The sequence below is a fragment of the Lepidochelys olivacea genome, assembly GCF_965140295.1.
Source record: "Lepidochelys olivacea isolate rLepOli2 genome assembly, chromosome: 1".
NCBI lineage: Eukaryota > Metazoa > Chordata > Testudines > Cheloniidae > Lepidochelys > Lepidochelys olivacea.
This window is the reverse complement of record NC_140411.1, coordinates 29,853,574-29,868,736: the sequence shown is the minus strand read 5'-3', so window position 1 is coordinate 29,868,736 and position 15,163 is coordinate 29,853,574. Positions and strand designations below refer to the sequence as shown.

The 15,163-nt window shown below is 38.9% G+C and overlaps 1 protein-coding gene across 2 annotated transcripts in view; it reads left to right on the top strand.

Moving 5' to 3' along the window:
* The window catches only part of SESN3 (sestrin 3), an 86,246-nt gene extending 71,386 nt beyond the window's left edge, over window positions 1-14,860 (top strand). For both annotated transcript variants that reach the window (XM_084624186.1, XM_084624185.1), the window contains 2 exons: window positions 3,089-3,233; window positions 4,712-14,860. In XM_084624186.1, coding sequence (XP_084480312.1) covers window positions 3,089-3,233; window positions 4,712-4,798 — 232 coding nt within the window. In that variant the 3' untranslated portion in view covers window positions 4,799-14,860. The remainder of the gene's footprint in view (window positions 1-3,088; window positions 3,234-4,711) is intronic.
* Window positions 14,861-15,163: the final 303 nt, after the last annotated feature.

The window sequence follows — 15,163 nt, the reverse complement described above, 5'->3', positions numbered from 1 at the left end:
GTGGACCACAAGTGTCCATCACGCCCCCCCAATCCCCATGATAAAGTGGGTCCTGAGCACCCTGGGAAGAAAACAGGGTTTCTAATCAGCTCTTCTCTCTTTCAAGCTAACCAGGAGGTTCTGACAGCAAGTCCCCACCCTTCTCCCAGAGGGAATAGGAAGCAGTGGTGGAGGATTCTGAGGAAGACATCTCAAGAGAGCACCAGGCCCTAAGGAAGCCAAGCTACAAAAGACCTCACCAAAGCCACAGCTGAGTGTCTATGCTCCTAAAGCATCCAAAAAAGGTTTTTGTTTAATTAAAAAAAAGGGGGGGATTGAAGGGGGAAACATCCCAAAAAAATCAGGAGGATATGAGCCATCCTCCATCACCACTGAGGAAGGTGAACTGTCTGGCTCTGAAACTTGAGCAAGCCCCTGTGAGTAAGCCTCAGAGTACATTTCTTCCCTCACAATCTTCTCCCCCTGGTGCTGCAGTATCCCTTCACTTCTTCTTTGAGGAAGTGATTAGGGATGAATGGAATAAGCATGATAAGGGCAAGCATATTAATAAGATCTACCTGAGGCTATATATCATTAAAAACCAAAAGGCTTTATTGCTGAGATACTGAAGGTTGATGCTGCAGTAGTGTCCCTCATCAGGGGAGTTGTACTGTAAGGAAACCACAAAAACCCACAAATAGAAAGACGGAGGCCCCTCTCAAAGATTTTTGAAGCCGCCTCCACCATCCTCCAAGCATCCCTGGCAGCTACCTGCTTTGCAAGAGCATCTCTTTCCTGGCTAGAAGATCTCAAAGCCCTTAAGGACAGAGATCACCCTGATTTTGATGCCACCTTAGTCTCCCTAGCAACAGCATTTGTAGCAGATGCCTCAGTGGATGCAATGAGGTTTTCAGCCTGAGCCATGGTTTCCAGCCAGATACTCCATCTAAGCAGGTCATATGCTCAGCCAAGCTTACAGGCTCCCTTTTTTTTTTTTTTTTTTTTTTTTTTTGAGAAAAATTGGAGAAGATGGTGGCTGAGAGTGTGGCAAATCCAAACACACTGTCCCTTCCCACTAAGTTTTCTAAGGAGAGAATTATAAGTCAACCTTCAAACAGAGGCTGTCCTTTCTCTCCCCATTCTCAGAGGTACTAGCAAAGGGACAACAGATTCCCTAAGGGAAAATAGTGGAATCAAGGTCTGAGGCACAAGTCCAGAGGGACCTCAGCCCCCAAATCCCCTTTATGTTAAATATCGCATAGGCATCTGCCCAGAGCTGAAGTGAAGGGACAGGATTTCCCATTTCCTAGATAAATGGTTTTCATCAACAACAAACAAGTGCATCAAGGAAACAATGAGCCAGAGACACCACCCCATCTGTTCTTCATCCACTCATCCAGCTCCAATGACCTCGTAAAACACAATCGGATCTGGAACAGAGCATCTCCTCTTCTGGACATGGGACAGACAGAGTGTGTTTCCTCAGAAGAAAGATTCTCTGGGTTCTAATCCATTTTTTTGCATTCTACAGAAGAGTACAGGCCATGTGTGTGGGGGGAATATCAATCATTTTTTGACCTCTAAAGGCTCAACAAATGGATGAAGAAAATGAAGTTTTGGATGGAGACCCTGTCCTCTATAGTGTCACCCCTATCCTGGGGGAAACTTCAGAAAATATTTTCAGTAGCGAACACTCCCATTTAGCCTGTCCTCTGCCCTCAGGGTTGTTACAAAGATGATGGTGGTGATAATAGCCAGACTCAGGTTGCAGGGACCCTTTCCTGAACGACCTCCTAATCAGAGCTTCCATTGCAGTCATCAGCTTGCAGGGTTACATCTTGGACGTTGAATCTCTTCCAGGCACACAGCTTCTTCATCATCAGTGCCATCCAGGAATTTTCTTGCTCTAGAGCCACAGGAGGCCTACCATACCACTGTGCCTCCCAACTACTAGGACGTGTTTAACCTTTTCCCTTCTGTCAAGGAACCAACTCCATCATGGGACCTCAACTTAGCTCTCAATGCGCTGAGAAAACACCCAGCCGAACCTATGGCAAATATTAATCTATCCCTTAAGACCTCATTCCTCATGTCCTGCCTCCTGACTGAGGTGATGGTAGCTTGGAACCTTGGTGGGTGACTCCACTATACAGTGTTCTGTTGAATGAGATGACACTATGACCACACCTTCCCTTCCGACTAAGGTTTTCCAGAATTCCACATTAAGAGATTCACCTGCTGGTGTTTATCTCAAGCCTCACTGTTTGAGAGGAGGAACGAGCCTCCATACACTGAACATAAGAAGAGTCCTTGCTTTTTACCTATATAAGACCAGGCCCTTTAGGGCTTCACCCAGGCTTTTGCATCTCAACTGCAGAACCCATGAAAGGAGGTACAATTTCCCCACACACATACACTGAGTTATTGCTCATTCCACCAGGGCTCAGTCTATCTTTGTAGCCATACTGAAAAACATACCTATCCTTGACATCTGCAGGGCAGCCACCTGGTCTTCAGTACACGTTTTCCCAGCACTATGCTCTTGTATCGACTTGCAGAGCTGAAGTTGCTTCAGTGATGCTGTTCTACTGAATCCGCCTTTTCAGCACCCTCCTCCATAAATGAGGTACTGCTCATGAATTTTCTGATGTGGAATACCCATAGGGACGCTACTCGAAACAGGAGAAGTTCCTGGAGCCTAACTGGAGTTCTTCAAGATGTGTCCCTGTGGGTTTTCTGCTTCCCACCCTTCTTCCTCTCTGCCTCAAAGTCTTTCACTGGACTTCCATGGTTGAGAAGGAACTGGCCTGGCAGCGGGTCTGCTGCCTCCTCCCCATATGCTCTCGTACCAGAGCATGAGGGTGTCTGGGGTGCAAGCATGGATTTGCGGACAGACATAGCTTGCAAAATCTCTTATCAAAAGTGCACAGGCGTGCGCACGTCCTGACATGGAGCACCCATAGGGTAACACATCTCTAACAACTCCAGTTACTATACAAGATAAGTAACCGCTCCTTCTAGTATTTCAGTTCATAAATACGTGTAGTTTCAGAATTTAAAAAGCCATGTGGGTCCAGACAAAATATTCAGTCTGCCTTATTTTGCTTAGGTATGATGATTATGATTATGGGGAAGTTAATCAGTTACTTGAACGCAGCCTGAAGGTTTACATTAAGACAGTGACCTGCTACCCAGAGAGAACTACCAAGCGCATGTACGATAGTTACTGGCGTCAGTTCAAGCACTCAGAGAAGGTAAGTGTTTCATAGCCAAACATTACACAAGAGGCCCTGTGCTATGTAAACAATGCAAATAATAAGGTGGCTTGCAAAAGGGTGGGGGTGAGTGTGTGTGTGTGTGTGTATACTAGAGTTAACCTTCTTAACAATAAAGAAAAAACTTACAGAATTAACTTAAATACTGTACAGTAAAGCCTTACAAGTTAGTTCAATAAATATTAAATGTCACTTTTGCCAAAACATTTTCATAATGAGCACACCATGGACAGTCTCTAGTGACTCCTGCATGAAGCTAGATCCATAGATCTGCATATAGAAAAATGAGCAGTTTTGGAAATCGTGAAGTAGTCAACTGTTCTGATACTACTTGATTCTTATAGAGAAGATAAATTAACTTGTATCTACACTGCTTTTCAGTGGTAAAATACATTGTTTATATATACATCTGTGTGTGTGTGTGTGTGTGTACACACTATTTTTAAGTTAACTACCAAGCATTGATAATACTTATATGCCTTTTTAGTATGAGTGGCATACAAATTATGCTCTATATTACACAAAATATCATATTGTGCCTGTGGCCACTGTCTTGTGCATGATACAATAAACAAGAATGACATAAAAATTGCACTCCTGAGATGACACACAATACTGCCCATTATTTGTTCTTTCTCTAAACTACTACTGTAGATGCCTCCAATCATGATGATTAGATCTTAAAGACCTGTAATAGATAAGACAGGATAAAGCTATTGTTGATCTTCCTTTTATTTATAACTGTTATGGTCTCATATCACCAGTTAAACCAGAACAGACCTGGTCAATACTTGGGTAGGATACATGCCAGTGCCCCAGCATTATACCAGGAGACGTGCTGGTAGAAGTTCCTGAGACAGTTGTGCAGTAAGGCCAGATGCTAAAGCAGTGGGCAGTGATATGTGCATTTCTGTTCCTTGTTGTTAAGTAAATGTCATTCTGAAACCAGCCTCAGTCTTCACTGGAATAATTTGCCGTCCCTGAGGTTGCATTTATTTGACAGTTGACTTCAGATAGTACATAGGGTGTGTGGCATGTGGATTGATAATATAACACTGATAACAGAAATCTAGTCCTCGGAGTATAATGCTTATAGTGATGGTGAATGGTAAGTCTTCTGTCATGATTTCCGTTACTGTAGAGCATTGTTTTGCTGTGACTTCTGTTAAAGCAGATGGAACACTGCTTAAAGCAGTAATTAAGGCTTGTTACCTGGGAGTCCAGAATGTCATATAAAATTGGCATATTAGATAGCCATCTGGAGAAGAAATGGCAACATTTCTGTCTAGTACGTGGCACTAGAATGTAGAGAGGAGTGATGTAGAGAGGAGTGATGCAGCTATTTTCATTTGGCACAAAAATCTAAATCTGTAAGATAATTAAGTGATTAAACGCCTCTGCTTGTTAATATGTAATGGTGAACTAAATGGCTAATTTTTTTTTTTAATTTCAAATAGGTCCACTTAAATCTACTTCTAATGGAAGCCCGTATGCAAGCAGAACTTCTATATGCCCTTCGTGCCATAACTCGTCACTTGACCTGAAGTATCAATTTGGAGGGGCGAAGGAAGTTTAATTGATATGTAAAGACCTTTTTGAAATAGATACACACCAGAAGCTGTATGTGCTGTAGCATCAAGTTACTCAAATCTCTAGTGTCAAAGTTTAGCCGTGTTTTTGGCGGCTGTAATGTGCAATGACGTGTTTTATTTTCTTGATGCTTAACATTACTAATGATAGCAAAAATAACACTGAGGAGCACTACTTTTTCTGGTTGGATTTCAGGATGCTGGTCAAAATCCTAAAACTAGTTTTGTTATACTCAGCTCTAGCGCTTTGTTCTTAAACAAAGGAAAAAAGTGTTTATCTTTTCCAGCAATCATTTTTCAGATTAGTGGAATTCAGCAAAGGTTTTTGGGATGTTCTAAGAGATCTTAATGCAATGTCCTAACGCTAGTAGAGAGAAGCATGCGATGTATTAAACTGAACTGGCTACTGGATTCTTTATCTCCTGGAGACTACTTGTCAGGCACTGTTTTACTACAGCAGTTGAAGGTGATGTGAAATATAATGCCAACGTTGTCCACATTTTAATGTGACATTAATCATGATAAATTCTACAGAATGCTACTGAAATGCAAAATTCAGTTGTTTTTTTCCTTTCCTCTTTCCAAAAGAAGAGGTTTCACAGTTATCCATTTGTTGTACATATTATGGTTCAATCATGAATAATCTTGTCTTACTGACAGTCACCCTCAATCTTCTTTACAACATGCATGCGCATCATAGTGTTGCTTGCAAGTTCACCTAGTTGGCGCCTGTAAACGTAATACAGAGACTGACCAAAAAAAAAATGTTTGCACTCTCCTTTCTCCAGTGCATTTTTTAATTAAGGAAGGCTATCATACCTGTTCTTTTCCTAATAGGTTATAGAAATTTATTTCCTAGAATTTTTTCATTCATAGTGTCTGAACACTTCAATATTCAAAGCTAAAATTGTGTTTCTATGCATTAATGTTTGTGAACAAAAGAAAAGTGCAATATTTAAAAAGAAAGCAAGCTTTGCCCTAGTATGTCGCTACTGAAGTGCCCTTTTTATACAACCATAAAGAAATTTTAAAACAATTTCTTTATTGTCTAAGGCTTAGCATTTTTGTTTTAGCTTATATGGCTTGAGCAATCTGATATTTAAGTGCCAAAGCAGCCACAAAATAAAATTTACTTGGACAACTGGTAATATTGGGGAAGGGAAGAAATAAGCTGCCAAAAATGTCACATTTTTGCATTATTTTGTGTTGCTTGACTAGACTGATTTTAAGAGCACAACATTTCAGTGTTTATAGCTTTACTTTGGATTGTGTTAATGAACCAGTGAAGTGCCTAAATTGATGCTTAAACTTTCCCAGTAGGACACAGCTATCACGGCTAAAAATCTTTTTGTTTTGATTTTTGTTTTCACTGTAAGAAGGGTGACTTTATTTTGCTTTTACATGTATTAGAAACTAACTGGTTAGGTTTTTTAAAGTTCCTCTGAATTGTAGAAGATGTAAAAAGGCCTTTCCATTGAAGACTGCAGAATAGCTTTTTTAACATAGTAGTCATATTTTTACATCTTTCATTGAGGGAAAACAAACATGGACCAGTATGCTACTAAAGTTAGTTTTTTTCTTCCTCCTTCCCTCTCTTAATAACTTGCTGTGACACCACATGTTGGGAGGTTTTGCTTTAGCTGTCTGTTCCAGATTGGAAAACTAAATGATTGTACATTTAAATACACTTTTTCTGCACTTTTGGACGGCAGTCTATTTGCATAAAAAGCCTTGTGAGAAAGAAATTACTAATTTTTTTTAAGCCAAGATAAGAAACTACCCATCAAACTGCATCAGAATCTCTCCTATATAAAACATTGCATAAATAAGATTTATTTATCTCATATAGCTAACTACAAAGATTATTCAGACAAAGTGGTGAGAGGTTGATATGCATAACCTTAGATTTGACTTCTTTAACTTGTTATAATCCTTTTCAACTTAACTATAGTGGCTGCACTTAGTGAGTTTTTGCTTGTAACAATTATATCTGGTAAGGACGTTCTTCAGTTAGTAACTCTGCCTTTAAGTGACGGGAACTGTACAGTGAAATTCCTTTGGTATGAGAAGCCAGGTATTTCTCAAGAACAGTTTAAGTTTTGGAAGGAAGGTGAAACTAGTTTTAGGTAACTATCATAACCACTTAATTCCTCTTCTGAAATATAAGGATTTTAAAGTAGCTTGAGTGTTAGTTGTGGAAACTTTAGTGCCTTTATTTTAATCTTTCGCTATAGAATTTACTTTTCCAGCTGAATTGCCTTCTCAGCAAAGTATGTGATTAGATTTTGAAATACATAAACTGTAAATGAATTGATCTATTCATAGTGAATCAGTTTAAAAAAAAAAACAACAAAACTTGATTTCAGAAGGTGTCATATCTAATCTAATATGGCCCGCATGGCATTCCATGTTGGGAAATGTCATTTGACAACTAGTTTGCTGTAACTTTTCTATATAAAATGCAAACTTAAAAGTAACAATGCTGTTTTCCACTTTTTCAGAGTATTGAATTTACTGTATAATCATTTATAGCCTAGCTTTTATACTCAAAATGTGATATTTTTAAAATATAGATGTTTGTTCAGGACAGGTGTTAAAGGTATACGATTATACCGTATATTTTTACCTACACCTTAGGCTCACTTTGTGCCAAACTTAAATGTGCAACTGTTTTAAAAAAAATGCACGTGTGAATGTGAATCCTCAAACTTCATTGCTTGTTAACTTCCTTTGTCAGAAATGTACCTTAATGGGAGTATATGCACAGATATTGACTTTTTGCTTTCCCCTGCTGGGGTTTATATTTACCAGCATTAACATTTAGTCATCAAAATCCCAATCTTCACCAAGGTAAAAAGACAAATGCATCATCTCCTGCCTGCTGAAGAAAAGGCCAAAACTATTGGCTCACTGGGGTAATGACTAACCACATATCATAGGAAACGCTGTAAATAGGGAATTGCTTTTTTTATGAGATTGGAGTGCTTATTAACCTTAAGAGCATTTTAAAAGTATTTTGTATTCTGGTCAGGTGCAGAACAATACTCTCAGAAATTGCTTGTCTGTAATAAGTGGGGAAAGTACAAATTAGAAAAGCCATTTGCATTAGCTCAGTATTCTGTGGAATATAAAACTGGCAATTGAATATCATGGGATTGTAGTCATATAATAGCAGAATTCATTTTAAACAACAATTTATGCTAACAGCAGGTGATTCAAACTGTTGTAGAGTCCCATGAGAACCAATTTTTGAAATGCTTCTATAGTTCACTTATATCCATCAAGATCCATGGTGCTGCAGTTCTAGTATATAGGATGCCTCCATGAATATTGCTAGGATTTACGGAGAATTGGGCCAGAGAGCTTTTCCCCGGTCAGCTTTTTTTAAAAAACAAATTAAAAAAAAAAAACCTCATTTGTTCAATGCTTTAACAAAAGGGAGCTACACAATCAGCTACAAATCTAAAAATTACATATTTAGGGTTACCGTAAATTTAAGGTAGATTAGAAATCAGAAAAACAAGGTTTTTAATCATAAAAAAAGCTTAAATTGAAAAGGACAGGGCCAGATTTTTAAAGGAGTTTAGGCAACTAAAGACGCAGATTAGGTGCCTACTACGGTTGTGTTCAATGGATGTTAGGTACCTAGGCACTTTGTAAAATCCCTATAGGTTCCTATCTCCATCTCTGAACCAGATTTTTAAAGGTATTCAGTTGCCAAAAGTTAATAGGGTAGAAATCAGTTTCCCTGGATATTAAAGTAATAGTGTGATTTGCATTGGTTTATTGACATACATACGTTCTATTAACTTTTTCAAAAGATCTTAATCTGTAGGCTGCTACCCTTGTAGAGCAAAATCTTGACATCCTTCCTCTTGCTTATGCATTTGTTCATCATAAGTACATGCATTTAACAGATGTGCTCAGACTGACCAGTTTAGATTCTTGTCTTCTAGGCGGTAAATTCTGCAGCCTCCACTTGCACGAAGCACCCTTTGGATTCAGTGGGCGTTTAGCCTGTGTTGGGGCTTCATATTCATAGGGCCTGATCCAAAACCCACTGACTTTGTGTTGACTTTAGTGCATAAATAAGAGAGGGAAATGGATCAACCATCTGTAAATGAAACTTAGCCCTGGCTGATCTGCTTGTGGCATACAAATGCTGCCAATCACAAGACCTGGCCAAAAGAGTCAAATTTTTCAGAATCCGCTTTTAAATTACAGGGAAAGACCCCATCCTAAGTGGTGCAGCCACTAGTTTCTTTACTTCTGGAAGGTTTAAATCAAGAAATATTTCCCAAGTGAAAGAGTTTGGCAAGCTGTACACATCACAAAATCACACACCCCTTAGGCATGGGAGACATGTAGGACAAGAATAGCAGAGGTGTCCCAGATTAGGACTGATGCATTGGCAGAGCAGTGGGCGGATGCTTGAATAGAATCTGCCTGCTCTATGCTATTTTAATCCTTACAACAACTATACTTGGCCATGCAGTCAGTCCCCACAGGCACCCCATTCCCATCTCCCATCCAGCTCTATAAATCTCCTGCTCTTCACCAAGGTCTCTGACCCCCTCTTTTCAATGGCTAACCCTGCCTACAAAAAGGTCTCTCTTCCTCCCTCCCACCAAATGTTGAGATAAGTTCCCAGTCCTGGTCTCCGACCTGTCAAAGCCTAAATGTTATCCTTCAGGGATGAGCTCCCAGGCTCAAGATCTTAAAATTGCATTCATTTCCCACATCAACCACCTAGAAGCTAGCTGGAGTTCTGTGGTCATATTCAGTGTTCCTCACTTTCAGCAACACTGACTTCAAATGTTCCCTTTATTCCTGGCCAAGGAAATTACATCTCTTCTAAAAATTCAGTACTGAGTACCTATTTTAAATAGTGAAATCACACTAACTGTCAAGGAGGGAGACTAGCTTAGCAGAGCTTTATTTCTAAGGGTCACATTCTGCCATCCTTATGATACGAACCAACTGGACCACTTTTGGAGGGGTGCTACTCAGTATGGGCAACTGGGATCAGATTCTGGCTCTGAGCTTACAATAAAAGGCCTAAAGAAGAGCTCTGTGCAAGCTTGAAAGCTTGTCTCTTTCACCAACAGAAGTTGGCCCAATAAAAAAATCTCACCCATCTTGTGTCTACAATAAAAGAAGTCCACTAGTACTTACACTTGACGCACTCATGAAGGCTCTTCTCAGGCAAAACTTTCTTTGACTTTGGGAGTTTTGCCCATGTAAGGGCTTTAAACCTAGACCACTCAGTTCTCTCACAAATACCTTTTATACAACTGAGTAAGAGACTAAAATGAATTTCAACAGGGAATCACTTGAGACTATGTGGAAAAAACCCTTAAAATGGGGTAGATTTCATAATGGCCTTTAGAACAAATTATCTTTTTTTTTACTTCTTGTGGGACAACTGCTAAGCATAAATGCATCTCATGATTACTTGAGACAGCGAAGGTTTTTTACTCCCATTTAAGGGGGCCTGATTCTGCTTTAATTGAAATCAGTGGGAGCCTTTGCTCCTTATTCTGATATCATTATAATGTCCTTATGATACTGATGAATATATAAAATAATTGGCCTAACCATGCAAATACTGTTACCTGAGTAAATGTACTTGTATGAATAAAGTTACTCACATGCGTAAGCATCTGCAAATATGAGGCTGTTTAACAGGAAGGAAGTAATAAAATTAGGAGGGAAATCAGTGTTTTTATTCCCTAAAATAAAATAGCATTAAATGGATAAAAATACACAGATTGTACTTCTGTATGCAGGGGAGATGTTGGCAACACTTTATTTTTCCCCAAGATTACCAATGAGATTTCCTTACAAAAGGTACGGCTTTGAGTTGCTTGGTTGCAATGGAGTAATTCTGGTATCTTGTCCATTTTATCATTACCCCTGCAGTAGAAAGGGATAGGGGAGCCAGCCTTTAATTTTTGAAAGCACAAACAAACTGTGTGTTTGAATCTCCTTTTCTGGTTGTTATAACCTTCTTTAAGGCAAAGTTTTAAGAATTATGGAGCATCAGATGCCTGTCCATCTTTAAGGATGTAAATAAAATGGCACCAAATTCATCCAAATAAAATATAATCAATCTACACTTTGCCTCATCCAGTTTTACATTGTGCCTCTTCATGTTTAATTCATTTTGTCACCATGATTCAAACAGGGCCGCCCAACAATACACATGATAAATGAAAAGGTATTGTGTGATTACAGGGAACAATATACTAATGCTGATAGGACAGGTACAGCCACTCAACAAACCTCCAAAAGTAGGATAAATATTAAGATCTTGTAAACTTGAGCTCCAGTCTTGAGACTCTGAGAAAATACACAAAGCCACAAAATACTTCCTTGATTATGACAGAACTGGTTATAAACTGTAGCTTACAAGATAGGATTTTAACTTGAAATCTGTACCCCAATTTTTGCTGGACAGCCACATCATGAATGTATATGCTATGTCTTTGTATCTGAAACACAATTCAAAAATCACACTGCCAACTACTTTTGTTTTTGTTCAACATTGTATTCACCTTATTTTAAGTTGAGCAGTATATGTAGCATGCTGTGAACATGTTTGATCTTTGTAGTTATTCTTTAATTCATCAGTATTAACACCTATTCTTTTTTGTGTTCTTTGGTACTTATGTAATCAGAAGCTGTGATATGCCTTTGCGGGCCTGTGCTTTGTTACTGTAACATTTCTATTTTTGTGAAGCACATGACTGTGGGCTAATGTGAGGCAGGCAGTGTGATCCTACAGGACTGCCACTTATCAATCTTGTATTATGTAAGGTTTTAAGTAGAATAAGCTTTTAACAGTTAATTGATGCAGTTTAGGATTCACACAAGTTACAATGTTCAGTATGTGAGAGTCTTTGTATTTATAGGTTTTAATTTGTAAACTAGCAAATTTGCTAAACATAGCCACTTTAAACTGCTCTTGCGAAACAGACCCTGCTGTAGATAAAATACCGCTGTAAATCTGGATAGTAGAGGAGTGGATTAATGGTAGTGTCATGAGGACTCTCTATAGATTGTGGGTGGGTCAAAGTCCCTCTCTATGAATGAAAAAATCTCCAGTGTGATGCTTAAAGTTCAGGCAAAGAGACTACTATTCATTTCATCACAAATCTTTCCAATTAGCATGAAGAGCTGTGGTTTACAGCACATTGTAAACCCTCCATGTTAACAAAAAGTTAATTGCGCTGTTGTTAATACAATGACCATTTATTTAAATATTTTTGGATGTTTTCTACATTTTTAAATATATTGATTTCAGTTACAACACAGAATACAAACTGTACTTCAGATTTATTTTTTATTACAAATATTTGCACTGTAAAAAAACCCAAGAGAAATAATATTTCAATTCCCCATTACAAGTACTGTAGTGCAGTCTCTCTCTTATGAAAGTTGAACTTAGAAATGTAGAATTATGCACACAAAAACTGCATTCAAAAATAAAACAGTGTAAAACTTTAGAGCCTACAAGTCCACTCAGTCCTACTTCATGTTCAGCCAATTGCTCAGACAAACAAGTTTGTTTACATTTTCAGGAGATAATGCTACCTGCTGCTTGTTTACACTGTCACCAGAAAGTGAGAACAGGTGTTCGCATGGCACCAGCATTGCAAGATATTTACGTGCCAGGTGTGCTAAAAATTCATATGTCCCTTCATGCTTCAACCACCATTCCAGGTGACATGCGTCCATGATGATGATGGGTTCTGCTCGATAACAATCCAAAGCAGTGTGGACTGACACGTTTGTTTTCATCATCTGAGTCAGATGCCACCAGCAGAAGGTTGATTTTCTATTTTGGTGGTTCAGGTTCTGTAGTTTCCACATCTGAGTGTTGCTCTTTTAAGACCTCTGAAAGCATGTTTCACACCTTGTCCCTCTCAGATTTTGGAAGTCACTTCAGATTCTTAAACTTTGGGTTGAGTGCTGTATCTATCTTTAGAAAGCTCACATTGGTACCTTCTTTGTGCTTTGTCAAATCTGCAGTGAAAGTGGTCTTAAAATGAACAACATATACTGGGTCATCATCTGAGACTGCTATAACATGAAATATATGGCAGAATGTGGGTAAAACAGAGCAGGAGGCATACAGTTCTCCCCCCAAGGAATTCAGTCACAAATTTAATTAACGCATTATTTTTCTAATGAGCATCGTCAGCATGGAAGCAAGTCCTCTGGAATGGTGGCCGAAGCATGAAGGGGCATACAAATGTTTAGCATATCTGGCATGTAAATACCTTGCAATGTTGGCTACAAAAGTGCCATGTGAACGTCTGTTCTCACTTTCAGATGACCTTGTAAATAAGAAGACGGCAGCATTATCTCCCATAAATGTAAACAACCTCATTTGTCTTCGCAGTTGGCTGAACAAGAAGTAGGACTGAGTGGACTTGTAGGCTTTAAAGTTTTATATTGTTTTATTTTTGAACACATTTTTGTTTGCATAATTCTACATTTGTAAGTGCAATTTTCATGATAAAGAGATTGCACTACCATACTTGTAATGGGGGAATTAAATTTTAGTTTTATAGTGCAAATATTTATAATAAAAATAATATAAAGTGAGCACTGTTTACTTTGTATTCTGTGTTGTAATTGAAGTCAATATATTAAAATGTAGAAAAAATCTAAAAATGTCATAATTTTTTTTGAATTAATCACATGAGTTAACAGCGATTAATTGACAGCCCTATCATTTATATATTCCACATGTAATCCATGCACCTCCTGGGTGTGGTGTTCTGTCCCCTCTAGTGGCACCGAGAGCACTTAGAGAGATTAATGAATCTGCTCTACAGCCTTAGCTAAGGGCCATATGGCTTTTAGTTCATGCAGTAGAGGCTCATGCATTTAGCTCCAGAGGTCCCAGGTTTGATCCCGCCTGCCGACGACTGGGGTCTGTCGATATTCCACGTGCAACCACTCAAAACAGGGTTATGGGGGGATTTAAGTATTGCCTAGGCCTTGTGCTGACCTGCAAGTCAAGATTATCTTCTCTAGTCTATTGAGATTCCTAGATTCATTTTATGTTTTATTAAACTATGAAAATAGCAACATTACTTTTAATTTGATGTCCAAGAAGCCCAGCTCAGCAGGAGAAAATAATGTTCCTTTCCAATTGACATTAGGTCTCCAAAGGTTGTTATGGGTCTAATTTAGTTGGAACTAGATTGTGACTTAATCATCTGCTTGGAGTAAGGAGCAATAAGGAATTGTGCTGCCTGTGGAGCCACCCAGGAGGGAGATTGTGAGTTGGAAAGGAACAAATCCCCCTCCTGGGGCCTCATACTCCAGGGAGGAAGTATTCTCTGCCAGGTTTATGCCACCTACTCTCCCCAATGTACCAGTGCAGCTAGGCAGGCAAGCTGAAGGGCTGGAGTCAAGGACCCACCTCTGCCCACCCATCTGTAGGGTGTGAGGGAAACGGCAGTTCTGCAGAGCCTTCTTGCTGTCGTGTGGTGCAACTTATGCTATGGGTAGCCCGCAGAAAAGAGTGTGCATCTTACCGGGGCAGTGGGGTGATAATCATGCAAGCTGGGCCTCACTTTTATCCTGAATGCTGATGCACTTTTGCAAATGGCATGCCCATTAGATGAGTGAGTAGTTTGGAGTTCATTGCAGGATTCAACAAGAGCTTTTAGCAAACTTTTTTCCCTCTGTGTCTCTGATTTTTGGATAAACTGACCTAGCTGGATCCATTTTTGTGTGATTCTTTTTTAGCTTTTAGTTATGACTTGAATTCATCTGAATAGATGCAGAAGGAACTTTTTAGTGAATTAAGAGACAAAACACCTTTTTAAATAAAGGAATCGTGTATATTAACGTGTTAACAGCAATTCATAAATCTGCACTTTTTATGAGGTTTTGAAAATTCTATTTATAGGTACGGAACAATGGGGTTTGTTAAACTATTGCATTTATACTTGCTGAAATTTCTTTCATTGTTATCAGTAGGAATTTTATTGGTTCAATAAAACTGGCAAAACTGTACTGTGCTCTGTTCTGTCTTTTATTTAATGTCTGTTTGGAAAACACTTCTGTTGCAGAGGTATGTTCCTGCCTGCCTTCAGAAATCTGCCTTCTGAAAGGCAGTATCAGTTGTGTAGGTTTTCTTCCACTGCCATGCTGTTGGCATGGTTTATCATATTGATACGTGCACTAGTCCTTTGAACATAGGTCGTGGAAAACGTGATCATTGCTTAAGTCACTGTCATTAAATACTCATAATGAAAGCACCATGATTGCCACTTCTGATATGGCTGTCACAATTCA